This window comes from Pongo abelii, chromosome 1 (genome assembly GCF_028885655.2).
Source record: "Pongo abelii isolate AG06213 chromosome 1, NHGRI_mPonAbe1-v2.0_pri, whole genome shotgun sequence".
Taxonomy (NCBI): Eukaryota; Metazoa; Chordata; class Mammalia; order Primates; family Hominidae; genus Pongo; species Pongo abelii.
The window spans coordinates 225,615,649-225,634,611 of record NC_071985.2 but is presented as its reverse complement, the minus strand read 5'-3'; the positions used below and the strand labels follow the sequence as shown (position 1 = coordinate 225,634,611).

The 18,963-nt window shown below is 38.0% G+C and overlaps 1 protein-coding gene across 21 annotated transcripts in view; it reads right to left on the bottom strand.

Moving 5' to 3' along the window:
- Positions 1-18,963, bottom strand: part of RERE (arginine-glutamic acid dipeptide repeats) — a 466,431-nt gene that overhangs the window by 259,375 nt on the left and 188,093 nt on the right. For 9 of the 21 annotated variants that reach the window (XM_054556896.2, XM_054556910.2, XM_054556908.2 and 6 more), the window contains 2 exons: positions 10,062-10,132; positions 320-445 (listed from right to left, as the gene is read on the bottom strand). The exons of 1 other annotated variant lie outside the window; for it this stretch is intronic. In XM_054556896.2, the coding sequence (XP_054412871.1) occupies positions 320-445; positions 10,062-10,132 (197 nt within the window). Of the gene's footprint in view, positions 197-319; positions 446-2,261; positions 2,347-5,397; positions 5,520-6,490; positions 6,644-10,061; positions 10,133-14,784; positions 18,681-18,963 lie in introns of those variants that run through there. 11 more of the 21 variants (XM_054556977.2, XM_054556916.2, XM_063720104.1 and 8 more) reach the window with 7 other exon arrangements.

Below are 18,963 nucleotides of genomic sequence, written 5' to 3'. Positions count from 1 at the left end.
CCCCTTTTTTCCCCATTTCAGTTGCCAACATCCATACTCGCTGCTGATTGCCAGCTCCTGCTCCTTGCAGCAGCCCAGCATGCTCTCTGCTGGTGCCAAAATACCCTTCCACCAAACCCCGCTAACTTCTGGAACTGTCCTAGAGGGGTAAGGCAAGTCCCGTATTTTGCTTCCTCTGTGCATGTACTTGTTACTCCTTTAAAAACACATGTAATACAGCACATTTTAAAAGGGGCTCTGGGGAGGGAGGTACTATTCCTATTTTATACCCTATGGGATATAAAATACTGATAGCTTTTAAAAACGGGATTCTCCTTACCCCTACAGGCCCTCTCCCGGCTTCAGAAAGATGCTGTGGTGGCTGTGATGCCACCGGCAGAGAGCATGCTGGGGGGTCACACAAAGCAGGAGTTGGAGATCTGCAACAGGCCTGGGAGTTGTGGACCTAAAAAAGAAAACAGTTTTAAGTTAACGTGCCCAATGCCCCATCATGCCCTGGTTATTAGGGGCACGCAGCACACAAGTCGGTATCTGCAAAAACTCTTTAGCAGATGACCTCTGAAACCTCAGATAATTTGTTCTACCACTAAAGTTAACCTTTTTGCATTAATCAAAGCTGTTACCTTATTTCAGTGTGAACAAACATATGACCCTTCTGGCTCCACACTTTAATCCAGGTCCTATCATAAAGCAGTGTGGTGTGTGCCCCTCAAAATAACCAAGTTAAGATGTGAGATAGTGCCAAAGCACAGTTAACAGCAACATGCTATGCTTATAATAAAAACAGAAATGCAATGGTGTCAGATAAACACAACCGTAAAATGAATCACAAGTGGACAAACTGAGCTTTCAGAAGAGTTTCTAATGACAGAAGCTAGAGACATAAGACATGTACTTAATAAGGAAATAGGGCATTTGGGTGGCCAAAGAAAGGCCCTGCCATTTTCTCAAAGTTCAAGTTTAACTGTGTAAAGCTGAAGGCAAAGTAAATAGACAAAGGCCCCAAAACAGAGGGAAAAAGACAACATTCACATGAGTTATAATTTTCTCCAAACGCCCACAAAGTGAGTATAATGAACAGGCACAGAGCATAAAGTTCCAGAAAGACATTACTTATTTTTATAGGCAAAACTAGTTTAGTATGTATCACGTGTCTTTTTTAAAATTAACTTTGAAAACATTTAAAAACCAGGAAAAAAAAAGACTATAGAGCAACTTCTGAAAGCTAGCACAGTATACCTCAGAAAACAGTTTGAATATGTTCCTTTTCAAATATTTTAAAGAGCACATAACATTTTTAAACCAATTTCATGTGGTTTTCAATGAACTAAAAAAATCCATAAAATCCCAATATTTATATAAGAACCTGTCTTACGGTTGTCTAAAAATTACAGGTGAACAACCTTTTAAAATTAAATCATTATTAGGGCGTCCTGTTCCATATTAATTCCCTTTGAAAAGCAAAGGGCAATTAACAACTTTCTGTAAACAAAGATTTTAATATATTTCATTAACTATTTTTGTAAGTCTCTTAAGCTCCCTACACATAGACACACACACACACACACACACAAAACAAAACAAACACCAGGAAAATAAGCTAATGTTCAGAATGTTTTATCATGATCATTTTCTTTTCTTTTTCTAAAGATGACCATCTAGAGTACATCCTGGGTTCTACACTAAAATTTCTGTGCAGTCAGTCTCTGATTGTCATGGCCTCAGTGATAGTATAGCTGACAGAGTGTCAGCAGCCATAACCTTCTCACCACACACCTTCTCCCCACCATCACCAACACTGCAAACTCCAAATTAAAGATTCACTGTGCACTTGAATGTACAGCATATTCAATATTTTTTGCCAGAAGCATCAAAATAAAAATGGACTTCTGGATAATCTCTTCCACTAGGAATATGACTGCCCAAACCACTCAAATCCTTAAATTCAAATTAAGGGTTTTAAATCAAAAACACCTGGTAAAGCATTTCCAGACACTTTGGCATTATTTTAAACATGCAAATAGTTCAAGTAATTATTAAAACATTTTATGCATTTTAAAAAGGCATTTTTTTCAAAACAAGTCATTGTTCTCACACACGAAATGAGAAAGCGTTGACAGTATCTGTTTCCCTAATTTTTTTTTAGTACTTCTAATAGGTTTTTCTTGGACTATTGAGTTGGTTCTTAATGCAAGCATCCATATATACATACAAATTACAAATTTCCAATTGAAAAGAATTAAGTTTGAACAAGACTTTACCAATATTCTTGCACAGTAGATGGCTGCAAATATCAGATTGTCTCAACCTTTCTTAAGCTCCTTTAAAATTAGAATACCTAGTTTTCTGCATTGAAAAAAATTTCACATATAGATAACAATTTTAGTAAATAACATTTTCAGAAATATATTTTATGGAAATATATATAATTAAACAAAACTTTTTCAATAGTTTCTTAGAGTCCCTTGACCCAAGTAAATTAGAAGAAAATGAATTACCCAACCTCACAGTAGTAGTTAAACACTAAAACTTAAAATCCCAAGTGCCCGACCCTGACTGGCAGCTACGAGTGAAGACAAATTGCTGGGAAGCTCAGAAAAGGGGGCCAGCAAAATGCTGGGATTATTTATTCCCAAGGCCTCATTTTGATTTCCACTTATGTTAATACCACTCTGTCCATTTAGAGGTTGACATCAGTATCATGCAAAAAGGATGTGGTGGTTCAAAAAACTTTCAACACCATTACTCCATAATTGTGGCAGGAGGGGAGTATAGATATACAACCTCCTCTGACTGAGTCCATCAAACTCAGGGCTAATGAATTCCATCCTGCTTGATGCAGTGGTTCATGCCTGTAATCCCAACACTTTGGGAGGCCGAAGCGGGCAGATCACGAGGTCAGGAGTTCAAGACCAGCCTGGCCAACATAGTGAAACCCCGTCTCTACTAAGAATACAAAAACATAGCCGGGGGTGGTGGCAGGTGCCTGTAATTCCAGCTACTTGGGAGGTTGAGGCAGGAGAATTGCTTGAACCCAGAGGCTGAGGTTGGAAAGAGCTGAGATCATGCCATTGCACTCCAGCCTGGGTGACAAGACTGAAACTCTGTCTCCAAAAAAAAAAAAAAGAATTCCATCCTAACTCTTGCCTCTTAAAGAATTAAACATTAGAAATCACAAATTTATATGCGAAAAGGCCACTTGGTCCTTGGATATAATAGCTGAAAATACTTGATAACGAACTTTAAAGTTTTTACTTCATTATCCAACACTACACAACAAGTCACAAAGGCGTAACTGGGTGATACTGACCTTTTTATATGGTACAAGCCAAGAAAGTAAAGAGAAGAAGGAGCTATAGAAAGAAATACTCAATTTTGCAGGCCTACCTTGAAGGACTGTCGAAAACAAAAACAGAAACAACTGACGTGTCACACAGAAACAAATCATCATAGCGTAAGGCATTTTTCATAACAGTTGGCCTTTTCTGGGAGGTTCACATGTATACTAGGCCCTCATTTATCTTTGCTGAAAGTCAGTCATATGGAAAACTCAAAACAATATAATGATGCCTAAAAAATGTTATGACTTAGGCTACATTCATTCAAATTCGTGAAGAAAACAAGAAACTGAATTTCCTTCAAGTATTTTAAAAGAAATAAAGTTTTATTATTTCTATACATTACGCACTGCAGGCTAACCAAAGGTAATTGAGTAGACTTCTTTGGCTTGTTTAAGAGAATGTTAATTTGTTGTTGATGTATGCACTGTATCAAACAACTACTACTAAAGTTTTTTAAAAATACTTATCCAGTGAATTTATTCCACTTAAATGTTACTTCATTCAGTATTCAATAAATACTTACTGTGAACATTACAGCCAGCCAATGTGCTAAGCACACAATACATACATCAGTGAATAAAAAGCATAAACCTAAGGTACCAACTAAACATCAACATCAGAATCAGTGTCATTCTATGGGGCACTGGACACTTTGTAAGTCTGACCTTTTAATCTAAAAACAATCTACTTGGCAAGGTAGGTACTTTATATCCCAACTTCACAGGTAACTAAAGAAAGTTAAGAGGGTTAAGTGTATTTCCCAAGGTCAGGAAAGATGGCAACTGATGGACGGAGAATGTGAACTCAGACAACCTGATGTCGAAGTCCGAGCTCTGAACCTTGGCAATCTACCATCCCTCATCTCAATCCCAGAATAACAGATCCTAAATTCTGAATTAGCCATGTTCAAATTATATGGACCTTCCTGCCCACCCCCACAACCAAAAAAGGGCTCTAATACAAGATTTACCTCCTTTTAAACGAATGCCCATTCCGTGAAATGTCCATACACTACACCTTCTGTGCTAAGTGGTAACAGCCAAGCTGGGATTAAAGAAATGCGGCCGATAATGCGTAAGTCTGATAAATTAAGTCACTGGGTGTACACTTGAATGTGTGCACAAAGAGTATGTGTAATTAAGTCGCTATCTGATATCTACCAGCATCATCTATGGTCCTAATAAGAAAAGAAGACATAATTACTCATCCTCAGTAAGTTTTTATTACAAAGGAGGAGAAATAGCTTCTTGTTACTTTTAATGAATTTTTAAGAAAATAAATTTGGTGGAGGGCAGGCAATCTCAATGGCAAGTGGAACCTAAGATGAAGTTAACTTCTCTGCAGCCCTTCTGCTGTTGTATTGTCGGGGAAGGCATGAATAAAGGGTAGTGAGTAGCAAACAACTTATGAGTACAGACCAGGGATCAGAGAGAAATTCCAAGTGTTTTTCCTCCAACTGCTCACATTTGACAATGAAACGAGAGGGATATGGTATTAAACGATAAATAACTTGGCCCCCACATTCACAGCAATAATGGAAATGTGCATTCTCCAAGGTAACTAGTAGTATGCATCCTTAGCTATTCCACATTCAGAACCAGCACTTAGAAAGTAGGCTGTTAGGGACACAAATGATACAGTGGCATTCTCATCTATGCAGAACCGTAACAATATGTCGAGCCCAGCTAACCATCACCTGAAACACTTTAACATCCCTAACTATCACCCCCAACTCTAAGGAATCTCTGTATCTGGCTTAACTTTAAGGACAATTTTCCAAGTTTTAATAAAACAGTTAAGGAACCAAAATGAATCAATGTTATTAACCCTAAATAGTTCTTATAGCTACATATACTACCTAGAAACTCATTTGGTATAAGTAACAGCTGAAACACCTATGTAACTTTAGGAAACCAAAAGCATGTTTTCCTCTACTGTATGAATGACAGCAATGCAAGAATCCACACTGAATTTCCATGGAGAATATTACAGGAGTGAGTTTGCTTACTTATCTGTGAATAAAGAAAGGTAGTAACTGCTACAAGGAACTACTTACTATACAAGGAGCTCCTCAGTGTTATACGGAATGAAAATCAGTGTCTCCATGACCTTGTTAGCATTCTCGGACTCCATGATTATTTCCAGATGGCAAATTATTTGTATTATACTTCTTAATGCCTGGGTTTCCATAAAAATATGATTTTATTGTTTTTTGTAAACACACAAAAGAAATCATTTATTTTAGAACTAAAGTGAATGAATGCCCTTCTTGTCAATCCTATTCAGAATGTTCTCCAAAGAAGACTGACATCCAATAATGCCACAAGTTGTCTGTCCACTTAGAATCTAAGATCACTGAGGGAATGAACAATATTTTATACTTCTTCAATCTCCCTTTAGGTGCTGAGTTCCATAAAGAACACAAAGCTGGTATTCAGTAAATGCCTGTGGAAGGCCCTGATTACAGCCCAAAACATTCCTATTTGCACTCTGTGATATAATGCTCCTCAATGATACTGACTCATTCAGAACAAAACCCTAAAACTAACTAAGTCACATGGTGACCTATAAAAGCTACGGGAGGGCAGCAGAAGGGTTGGAGATGTTAACCTAGGTTCTTTTCATTGCAATTCATGAAGATCCACTCAAGCTAGCCCAGATGAGAGCTCTTTACTCAGAGCGAACAGGATAATCTAAGAATCCTGTGGGAAGAACATCAGTGCAGTGGGACCCAGGAGAGTCAAGGAAAAGACGGTTGTGCACACACTTCCCTTGGCAGTATGCTGCTCTTCCCACAGCTTCCCTGTCCTCTGCTTTTCCCAGTTTCCTACCCTAGCAAGTGAGCTTGCCTATGCCAGCCCTAACCTTGTTCTTGTCATTCAGGTAATTCTTTGTTTATTTTTAATTTTTACAGATATATTAGGGGTAATTCTTGATTATCTATTTACCTTTCCCCTCTACTAACTACCTCAGTCTCTCAGTTTCTCAACTCTAAATTCTAAAAATGAAATTTGGCTCAATTAATCTTTTCATGCCAGGCCACAAGGATCACAGACTGTCATTCCGTATTACTAGTCCTTCAAAAAGCTAAATAAAGACTTTGCCGGCTATTTTACTATTTAGTTCAGAAATGTACAGTGTGAAGCGACCTTTTTAATCAACAATACTTCTTTCTCCTGCTTCTAAGTGCGCGCTGTCCATAATTCTTCCGTGCCTCTTCCGCTCGCCTGGGCGCCTGCTTTTGACTACTTCTTCCATAAATACTCTGGTCAGCGCATTCAAACAAAATCAGACCTCTCCGTCTGTAAATAAGCCCAACCAAATGAATACTTCCTAAGAGGATGAAAGCTTCCTAATAGAATACATAATTCCTACCTTTAAAACCTCATAGCCTCCACCTACGCTGTGGAAGTGTGGGCTCGAAATACACCTACTAGTGTAGGACGGTGGTGTCCCTATGTGTTTTGATGGTTGAACATTAATAAAGCAGAAGCCATGGATCCTATCCCCAAAGGCAAGATAACCACACAACCTATCATCCACACTCGGACATTTTTGAGAGTGAAAGGGGAGGCTGTTTAGTAGTCTGGCAGGACAACAGACAGGGATCAGGACATAGAGGCAGCTGTGTTCTATACCACAGACTCAATTCTAAGGGAACGCAGCAGCAGAGTTGAGAAGACAACCCAGGTCCCCACATAAAATACAAAGACCCTTCTCCTTATCTCATATAGAGTTATTTCATGAAATGTGACCCAAGGCCCTCGGTTCAATACACTGCCATTATTCTAGTCTCGGTGACTGGCGGTAGATGTCTCCTCCTCCCCACGCCTCACCTCATTAGCTTTTGTTGTCTTTAACATCGTAATTGTACCTACTAATCTGTATCATAAAGGGCATTCACCCAGTTACTTTTACAGTGCCCAAACATACTTTATACACAAAATTTCACCATGGCAAAGGGATTCTCATTTATAGTACAAACAATGAAACACATCTCTCAGTTATAACCCCAAACCAACGTTTTATTTTATGATTATTAAAAAGATAAAATATCTAATTACTCAACATTTCAATGCTATCGGGTTTTTGTTTCTTTCATTGGTCCACTAGTCATGTTATTTGCTGTGAGCAAAATCAAATTCAATTTCTTCTTCTTTTTAAAATCTTGCAGAGAAACAAAGCTTATTTCCTTCTGCTCATCTTTTACCCTTACAGCTTCAGTGAACTGAAGGAGAAAAAAATCTTGATCATTCTCATCTATTTGATTATCTTTTAATAAGTACAGAGAAGTAAGAAAATAAGAAAGTGGAAATAACTATATTTATTCCCAGAGCAAATATTTCATCATCTGTTGTTCTTACACAACTATGAGGATGTGCTGAATACAGAACCTCCAACAAAAACATGAGAAACAGCAGTGTGTGATTTAGAAAAAGGTATCTAAACATACTGCACCCTACTTCCCACATTGGTTTTGTAGACTGCTTTAATGTGTTGTATTAGACCAATACTGACAACAGAAGCTTCAGCTTTTATTACTGTTAATACCCTGAGCAATTATCGTAACTCAGCAGGAACCTCTGCCCAGAACAGCAACTATCACATTGTAATCAGCATTTCATAAGAGATGCTGTTCAAACATGAAGGCAACTGCTAATGTGCAAAAACTGTACAAAGGGGGCTCAAGATCTAATAGGTAAATTAAAAATATTTACAATTTTATTTCACAGCTATATATTTTTCACAGTGCACTGATGTTTGGTTTAGTAAAAATCACACACAAAGACAATGGGCAGGAAAAGGGCAGTAGCAGCAGCCAATACCAAAACAAAACTCTTCAGGAATAAGGCTACACCCGTATTTCAGGTGTCAGTGCTGTATCTGTTTAAAAAAAAAAAAAAAAAAAACACTTTCGAAGGAAAGATATAATAAGTAGCAAAGACCTCTAAAAATGGTTTTTAAAAATTCATATAGACATAAAAACTGGATAGAAAGCATTTGATTTGCAAGATTAAACTGCAAGGCCACCTCGCAATGCAACCAAGAAAGTTAAAAGCCGCCTATCAAGAATAGATCCATCTTAGAAGTAAATAGCACATTTGACTTCATCTTAAAACAGTAAGCATGCAATAACTTAAGCAATAACTTTTTAACAAAGAAAAATACATGATTTTTTTTTTTTTTTTTTTTTACTGAATATACTAATTTGGTACTTGGGCCATTAAAAATGATAAAAAACAAAGGAGATGCAGAGAAAGATCTTTTCAAACTACATTTCTTTAGATTGAAATATATACAACATATGTCAGAACACAAATACTGTCAAATTACAAAGGGTGTTGGAAATAAGAGCATTCACAGACAGTGATACACATCTCTACAAAGCTAAGGAATTAGGAATTCTCTACGCCTGAGAGTACAGACAGTGGTTCACAATCTTCAAAGTACTAGGATCCCTTGTAAGATCAAAATGTTTCAAAAGATTCCCAAATGATACTACTTCAGTAGTATTTCAAATACCAATTGTTTGAGGAAAATAACAAACAAACAGTGGTTCCTGCCAGGCATGGTAGCTCACGTTTGTAATCCCAGCACTTTGAGAGGCCAAAGCAGGCAAATCACTTGAGGTCAGAAGTTGGAGACCAGCCTGACCAACATGGTGAAACCCTGTTCTCTGCTAAAAATACAAAAAAAAAAATCAGCCGGTTATACTGGCACGCACCTGTAATCCCAGCTACTCGTGAGGCTGAGGCAGGAGAATCACTTGTTTCCGGGAGGCAGAGGCTGCAGTGAGCCAAGACTGCACCACTGCACTCCAGCCTGGGTGACAGAGCAAGACTCTGTCTCAAACAACAACAACAACAACAACAACAACAAATAGTGGTTCTTAACTGTGTATTGCTTTTAAATAAGTGAAATTTTTAAAAATCATAAAGGCATACTGAAAACAGGCTGAAAAATCGCTGTCCAGACGTGTGAGATCAATTTATTTATATAAAGCTTAGCATATTTATTTGCAGACCTCTGCCAAATCTCTGCAGACATCCAGGGATCCAAAGCCTAAAGTGTGAGAACCACTGGCCCTAAAAAAGCGATTTCATAATGAGGAACATCAACACTTAAATATTCAGGAAGAATTTTTAATGAGAAAGTACAGAAGCTATGTCCTCACTTCTGCAACACATGCACTAAAACTGGAAAGAAAGTATAACAGCTTTACCATGCCCAAGCCAGACTTCTTTCAACCGCTACCCTGGGAAACCCCCACAACAATTTCAACATATACTCCACACTTGCCGAAATATTGAAGGAAGTGACAGGTTTCCACTGGAAACTATTCTCTGACCCGTTTATACTATTTCCCCTACTCATCAATTTACTGAATTTACTTTACTTCAGGCTCTTAACAATGGCTGAGAAGAAACAAGCTACTTCAGAAATTCAAGGGACTATATGAAATTGTCAAAACAGTTACTAAAGGGATAAAAACTTCAGAAATACTGTTTACAATATAAGCATTATGAGAGTAAGTGTTACAAAGCTGAAAAGATGGAACTAGTAACCCTCATTTCAGTGCTACTGCCATGAGGCAGTTAGCACTCAAAAGATGAACTGGTAACCACGTCAACAGCGATGGAGTAACAATAAGAGATAGCCAATGGAACTGGAAAAAGAGAGAATACAGAGCAGAGTGAACAGCACATTAAAAACGCTTACCAGTTTGAAGTCTTGAATGCTACAGATGAAATACGGTGTGTTTGGCCTCCGACTCTCGATATACACACAGTCTTTAAAAGAAAAAGAAATTTTACAACAATGGCATTTACCTTTAAGGAACAAAGACAGGGCCCATAAAGCCACTGCATAAATAAATAAATGACAAAGCATATATCTTTTATTGTAAATTTTTTTCCAAAAGATGATATTAAATTGTAAATATCTTTAGGCTAAAGGAAAACAGCCCTTTGGTTCTTTCTGATTATTTTTCTAATGATTTAAAGAATCTGATGAAGCCTAAATTATTTTCTTCAGAGTCCCTGAAGAAGGAGGGGAGGATTCCAAGGGATTATCCATATTCAGATGAAGACATTTAGATAAAAGAAACCGCTTGCTCAAGATCACACATCAAGATGAAATCTTGAGTATCTTATTCAGATAGATGTTCACATGTCTTCAAAAAAGAGAAACGGCTTTGCCACATGCTACTATATTTGTAATAAATATTTTGTGAGGAAATAAATGAAATACACAAAGATGACTAGCCTGAACATGCTACTACAATGACCTTTTCAACTAATCAAAAAGAAAAAGAAAACTAATCTCTTATAGACAATTTGCCATTACATTGTACCCTAAACACATTTTATTTTCTAATTGTAAATAAAACCAATGCCACTAATCAGAGATGGAATAAAGTAAACCAAATTGCATTTTCTTCAGGGAAGAAGGGTGCTTTCTTAAATTACATTTGACATGGCAGTGGTTGGAAAATAATTTTTGATGCTCTCAATGACTGGAGTGTAAAGCATTGCTTTTTTTTTTTTTTTTTTTTTTTTTTTTTTTTTTTTTTGGCTGGTCTCCAACTCCTGGGCTCAAGTAATCCTCCCACCTCAGCCACCCAAAGTGTCAGGATTACAGGCATGAGCCACCATGCTTGGCCAAGGTTGCTTTTTAAAATGCCACGTTAAGACACTTAAATAAAAAGCAATGATTTGAAGGAAAGCAGTGGCTATAGAGAGAGTTAACCTCCTCCTACCTCCATATCACAACCTGAGATCTTCATAAAGCTTAGGTCAGGAAAGTCTACGTATTATTTACTGAAAAGTAAAGGCACAGGCAATCAAATCTAGGAAGAGTGACCATAATGCCCATTCATTCATTTTGCATAGACAGGGCCTCACTATGTTGCCCAGACTAGTCTCAAACTCTTGGGCTCAAGCTATCCCCCTGCCTCGGCCTCCCAAAGTGCTGTGATTACATGCATAAACCACCACGGCCAGCCCATAATGCCACTCATTTTATACTTCCTCTGGACCCTTCAGAATGAGTGTGTCTTAGAATAATTTAGATGCTTGACAACACGGGCAACTTCCTCTACTGCCTCATTTGTCTTATGCGTTGAGAGCCAAGAAAAAGCACAGAAGTAGCAATTGGGAGTCATCACAAGCCCCAACAGACCAACTAAGACAATCATGAAGAAAGTCCTCACAAATGAGTACATTCCAAGAAACTTTCTGCAGAACATCAGGATCTTTGTACCTACCCAAAAGGCACTCCAGAAAAAAAGAAATCTCAATGCCAACTATTTAGGCATTCAGAATTCCCCAACTGATTTCTCTACTCAAAGATGGACTCAACAGAGATTTAATCCCTGAATCCATGTAAAACAGTAGCTCAGGAATGAACAGTTGACTAAGCTTTCCCTATCTTGTTCCAAGGTCCCAGATGCTAAATAACTCTGCTTCAGCATTCAGGCAACATCAACTTAACATACTAATCATCTTAAGGGACAAGCAAGAGAATTCTTCCCACCACAGTAGATCATTCTTTCATACTCCTACCTTGGTATTCAAGTAAAAACAGAAGAAACTCAATTCCCTAGATAAAAACTGTAGCTCCAAATTACACAATTTTGGAACAACCCAAAGTTCTTAGTTTCCTGTGTTTCAGTCCCTGTTATACCCACTGCCGCATCTCAGATCTCTAGTTATCAATTATTTACTCATCTTACTCGACTCAACATGCCCTCTCCTTTCTGTCGCTTCCTACATACTATATTTCATGACATTAACACCATCATAGCCTAGCTACTGACAGAGCAGGAGAACCACCATCTTGGACAAGCACCACCATTTTAAAGTTCCCCTTGATCAAAAACCACCTAAATCCAACCCAAAGGGCATCAGCCTAATGGCTAATGATATCTCCAACCAGAAACATTCCAACCCTAAGATAAACCCCTCTCTGACCACAGACATGCCAGCCCAGAGATAACCTCCCCTCTGGCTGGAGAGATGTCAGCTCCAAAACATTCCAACCCCACAATAAACTTCTCCTCCACACAGAAACATTCCAAGCCTGTGATAAGCTCTCTTGCCCTAAACCCTTAAGTAATACTGTTAGTCTGTAATAGAGAGTGCTCCTGACCAAAATCAGCCAGAAGCTCCTCTCAGGTTTATTCTCCAAAATGAACCTGTCTTTGACTGTTAAGCCACTTTTCACATTTCTTTCCTCATTCTTTAACTCTTACAGCTACTACTCACTGGCTTCAGAACTAATAGGTCCCTTTCTAATTAATTGCTTCTACCTTCTTAAGGCTCAAGTGACAAAAAAACTTACTGCATTCAATGGTCTGGTCTCACTCCACACCCCATCTTCCCCTAGGCTGCATTCACTACAAGAAACCCCAACTCTGCTCTCAATCTGCAAAACTCTTTCTTCTTTCCTTCTACTAGCCCCTGATCACATCAACCTTAGAATTAGTTATCAGTTCCATATGGAGTAACTTCTCATGGCTCCTCTGTAACTAAATGGCAACACCTCCCTTCTTTTATGTAACATTAACAATTTACATCCTTGTCAAGTTATTTGGCTGTAAGGTGGTCTGCACTGTCCACTAACAATTATTATCAATCTTGTAGGCTCAGAGAAATGTACTCAATTCTACCTTCCCTGTACTCACCAAGGACTAATGTCTGCCATTAGTGTGGGGGTTAAAAAAAAATAAAAAATAAGGCCAAGCCAGGTGGATCACCTGAGGTCAGGAGTTCAAGACCAGCCTGGCCAACACAGTGAAACTCCAACTCGACTAAAAATACAAAAATTAGCTGGGTGTGGTGGCATACACCTGTAATCCCAGCTACTCAGGAGTTCAAGGCAGGAGGATTGCTTGAACCCAGGAGGCGGAGATAGTAGTGAGCCGAGATCACGCCACTGCACTCCAGCCTGGGCGACAGTGAAACTGTCCCAAAAAAAAAAAAAAAAAAAAAACCTGAAATAAATGGGAGACGCTTGGAAAGCAAAGACTATGTATAATGTTTTTCTTTTTACACAAAGAAAAGCTTTATTTATATATACTTTAAATAATCCATAGGATCATTACCACACACCATCTTACTCTGAGACATAAAGCTAACTTACATACAAAAAAGCTTTCCAGAAAAAGGAAAAAGAACCTATGTTCTTTCATTTCCCACTGCAAAGTTACATTCAGGAAAAGGACTGCCTATAAATATACTAGGATACAGCTCTGTTAGAGAAGGAAGGAAAGGAATATGCCAGTATGTCAAGAGCAGCCAAGCACATCTGTTTGCCTAAACACTTCTCAGCAGTTGTACTGGAGCTGCCTCACACACCTGGCCTAAGAAATGCTGCCATGAGGGATTAGCATGAGAGAGATCCTCAACCGGACATACGGAATTACCACTATTACTTTTCATTAGATTAAAAGCCACCTCTTTTTGTTTAAAAAACGACCATGGCAACTCAAACTGATCCAAAGCTATGAATTCATATCAGACAGTCCAATATACAAGGTTAATGATCTGTAAAATGGGTGAGTGCATCAAGTGATCTCTATTAGTACTTTGAAACACATATATGAAAAAGTTAGAGAAGCTCACTGCAAAATTAACTGACAAAACTTACAGTTTTGTAAGCCACTGGAGGGTGGCTGTTAAAAAAAAACAAACTTTACATACATAGTCGTGAAACACAGAATGGCTAAGATTGGGGTAATAAGAACTAAAAATGTTTTACACTGTGTAAAACTTGCCATAGGAATGGGGAAAAAAAATACATTGCTTTGACCTGATTTGTCTAATTCATTTTTAAAATCAAAGCATGACGAACTATTGTAGAGTCAAACTTTTCTTTATAACCCTCTGACAAATATTAGGATGACCCAACAAAAAATAAACACAATTTAGAATTCAAGTCTCACAGAAAAAAATTCTACTTTATATTACTCTTAAAAATATTCAAAACAAGGTTCAATTAAAGCCAAATTCTCATATAAAAAGTATTTCCCCTTGGCTCATTAATCAAGCAGCTATTTAAGAAAATAATTTATATAAATGTTTATAGCACAAAAATAAAAGGTACTTTATCTGAAAAGGGACAGATGAGAACGTAGTCAAGAGCCATGTTAAAATCTCAGTTGGAATATATGCCCAGTAATCTTTTAAAGCCAAAATGATTTGGCAAGATTTTCATGCAATTTATGAGTGCATGGGATGTCTGAAGCTGATTATAAAATTGGTTTTAGTCAGCAGGATCAATGATTCTCAACCTGAAAATCTCCCGTGGCCCCCAAGCACTGCATATACTTCTTTTTTTATTAGAAAGCTAGCAGTTCTGAAAGAACTGCACAAAGCTGATGCGATCCACTAAATGCATAACGCACATTTTCAGAATCACCCATATAAAAACACGTATTTACCAGAACTGAGCAAACGGTTTCGGCAGGGCAAGTATATATATTTTTTAAATCTTCAAATCAGCATGCCTGTAATGGGCCAGAAAAATGAATGAGGCTATTACCATCAATATCAATTATTCCAACCAACACATGATAACCAATGTGTCTTTACTAGGGATGTCTAGAAATGAAACCATGGGTCTAGGTTGAGACCTACTCTCTTAACACCTAACCTCTGTCTGGGAATGGATCACAGGATTAAGTGACCTCAAATCCTTGTGAACAGGGAGCAACAAAATCCGTAATTTGGGCAATGATACTGAACAGAGGTATTTCTGGCTGTTTCTCACAACCTCAGCACAGCTTCATGTCCAAAGATCTATTGTGCCATCTGTAAACAACAGAGCATTTGCTAAGGTGGGGAAGGAAGTCAGCCAAAACGTGAAGGCAGATTCTCCAGGCAAAGAAGGCCCTCTCTGCTTTTTCAACCCTCAGCAAATCAGCAGGTTTATGTAAATATAGCAAAAGCACAGTCCCCTCAAGGGTAAAAATCTCAGTCTGAAGCATTAGGCAGTTTGTCATTATGAAACACAAAGAACCTGTCAGCATCTTTTCTGACAGCCTCCTACAGAGCAGAGTGGACACTTACCTCACCCACTAATTTAGCAAGCAGTGCCATACACGCCAGTACTAAAGCTGTGGTCACAACACATATAGGCAACGCTCAGCCACTGCTCCACCTCATAAAGAATTTTCCTTTCTATCAATGTGTTTCCGCCTATTAATCTTTGAAATACCTTCTCATCCCTTTGCAAAGCATGGCAGTGCCACTCTGATATAATTTCCAATAGAAAACCCCGTTGTAAAAAGCACGCACGAACAAAGACTTTCTCACAAAGAGATTTTTCGGAGACCAAGCTGGGTGGCACAGCGGTGAACAACGGAAGTTGACTCTCAGGACTGCACCGCTCTTCTGCTTTCTATTTCTCCTCTACATGACTCCTCCACCCTCAATGCTTGGAGGTAACAGTCAATGAGGTACAGTATGTTGGTCTAATATTGCAGAATAAAAAATCCACAAGTATCTCTTACAGTTAAAACAGATGTCCTCCATTTTCCAAGACACACAAAGAGTGTACATGTTATGTGTGTGTGCATGCTGGAAACAACACTGAAATCCCGGTACCCAAATTCCAATCCAGAGTCTCTGGCATACTGCATGTCCTCCAACAAACCCTCCCAGTTCTAGTCTCCCAAACCATAAAACCATCCTCAAACCCATCACCATTCCTCAACTCTATAAACAATGCACTGTTCTTCATAGTAAACACTCAAAAATTATATGAGGAACAAACAAACTGAACAGAGACATGGTTTAAAAAAAAGAGAGAGAGAGAGATCCTAGCAAGAAAGTTGCTACGCTCTATCAATATGAACAAAACAAATGCTGTATTCTAATACTTCTTTAGGAAATAACTCGATTGCCAGGTAACCTACTTTAGTTTTCTGCCGGAATCTTTTGCTGTGAGGGGTACTCATATTGACTGTAACTCATATTGACTGCTGCTCGGGAAGCTCAGGTGACAGCATCACTGGAGCCCTGGAGTTCAAAGCTGCAGTGAGCTATGATCCAGCCACTGTACTCCAATCTAGGTGACAGAGTGAGACCCTGTCACTCATTCATACATTCATACATACATACATACATACGTACATACATACACACACACATACATGGAAAAGGAAACAAAAATTAGGAAAAGGGCACCTCCGTAAATGAAGCCTTCCAGTCCTTACCCTTACTCTGTTTATCAACTGTTATCAAAATCAGCTGCATCATCTTAAAGATTCTAAATTTGGTGGGAAAAGATCTCAGATAACATATATCTTTGTTTCCCTCTTTTTTAAACATCATAATAATTACATTCCATGTACTGAAATGTCTATAGATTCCCAAGTAGTGCTACAAAGAAAGCCTACATGGGCTTTTGTCTGAACACAGAACACTAAATACTTCTAGCAAACATTCACCTGTCTTTATCCTCATTGCTAACAAGGACAGTTAAATTATGAGAACAAGTTGAGGGGAACAGGTCATAATAAACTAAAAGGGATTTTGTTGAAAATTCCTACATTTCTCTTTTCTCCTTTAGAAGTCAGGAAATCTCCCAATGTATTGAAAACTTAAAAACTGATCTCAGATAATGATCTTCCCAACTTTAAAAAATAATGCTGGGCCAGGCAAGGTGGCACATGCCTGTAATTCCAGCACTTTGGGAGGCCAAGGCAGAGGACTGCCTGTGCCCTGGAGTTTGAGGTTACAGTGAGCTATGACTGTACCACCACTACACTCCAGCCTGGGTGACAGCATGAAACCTTGTCTCTTAAAAAAATAAAAAATAACGGTGATGTGGATGTTTTGGACTAACTGCTGCAGCATGACCCCCCTTCCCAAATCAATCATATGCTATACGAACTTGCAAACTCTGTGGAACAAGAAAAAGCAAAATTATCCTGCCAGTAGCAGAAATCTTATTAGTTATACTGATATGCTAAATATTAGCCATGGTTGGACACTTATATTACCCAAGCAAAGAACACTGTAACCACTCTCATCTCCTTATTTTATTCTGAAAACGTTCCTTAAATGGCACCCCTTGTCAGCTGTTGGTTGAGTCCCTATCATGAAAGTGAGTTTAGCCAATGTAACATCCAAGTTCCAGTTAAGTGATGTGGATCTCTATACTAGTTTAAAACTTGTGTTCATATACAGCTTATGTGCTGTAAGAGAAAAAAAGTAATCCAAGGGGGGAAATCTATTTTAAAATTCAGTGACAGCCATCTACCTATTGAAGTAGTGTTTGTGGCACCACAGACACAAAGGAAGAGAACTTCCAGGCTTCACTCACTCTTTCTGTCCCCTTGATACTTCAGGGTATCTAATTTCCTAAAGCTTAAAAATGCAGGTGACGACTCTATCCTCAATTTAACGACTCATCCCCTCCCCCAAAAAAACTATGCTCTAAACCCTATTAAGTAGAGGATGATTACTAATGGAAATGCTGACAGATCCTTAACTTAATGATGAGAACTGATATATGGCTGAAATAATGTACATTCAAGAAATCAATACAAAGAGTCCAAACACTTCTAGAACACTGTGCCCAGTATTTATAGGAAAACATCATCAGTGACAGGTAGGCTGGGTGAAAATTCTTCTCTCCCCGTATGGCTGACAACAAACAAATTGCTGGTCTGATCTTCTGGTACCACATCCTGCAGCGCAGATTTCAAGCAACAAGATTTCAAGCAACACCGCTTGCTCCTTTTCAGAAAACAACACACTAGGAGCCTGGGCTTTACAATAAATGATTCAACCAATTTACAGGGCTCACTGGAAATACACAGGACAATTCACAATGCCTGCATTATAATTCTTATTTGGCAAATGATTTTATTATAAACTAGTATCACAGTGAATCCATTTTCTTTACAGGTTTTCTGCTACTGTTTAACAGACTGTCAGCATAATTTAGATTTCATCTATTTAAACTCATTCAAGCCTGGCTCCTGATTGTACAGTAAATGGAACATATTTCTATTCAAAGAAATTAATGACAGTTAATTGTAGTCTGCAGTTCTCAGTTTTGTAAATGCAACTGTTCCACAGTCCAAGCATCAAGCTACAAAATTTCCCACACCAATTATTTTCCTGTACTTCACGGGCATCTTCTATTTCTTGGAAGCCTTCCTTGTAAGGCTAATGTACATATTCATTTAATATTCTTTCCCATTCAAATATTTACCTCCAACTTTCTAGAAAGTTAGGACTTAAATACAACCAAAATGTCAGAAAATAAAAGTTTAATTGCCATTCTGGAAAGATGTTCTACTAATATGGATTTTTTTAAGTTAGCAAAATTCAAGATTAAATGACATTTTTAAAAACTTACTCTTGGATGATTTTCTTATATATTTCAAATCAGTTACAATGTAAACATTAAGTGAAATTTATTAAAAGTAGACTAAATATCCCATATGGATTTAAATATACAAACAAGGCACATGGCATATATTAATATACACTGAATTGCTTCTGAGATTGACATTCTGTTTAAGAGAAATTTACTTATGGCCAAGCTTAGTGGCTCACACTTATAATCCCAACACATTGGGAGGTGGAGGCAGAAGGATCACTTC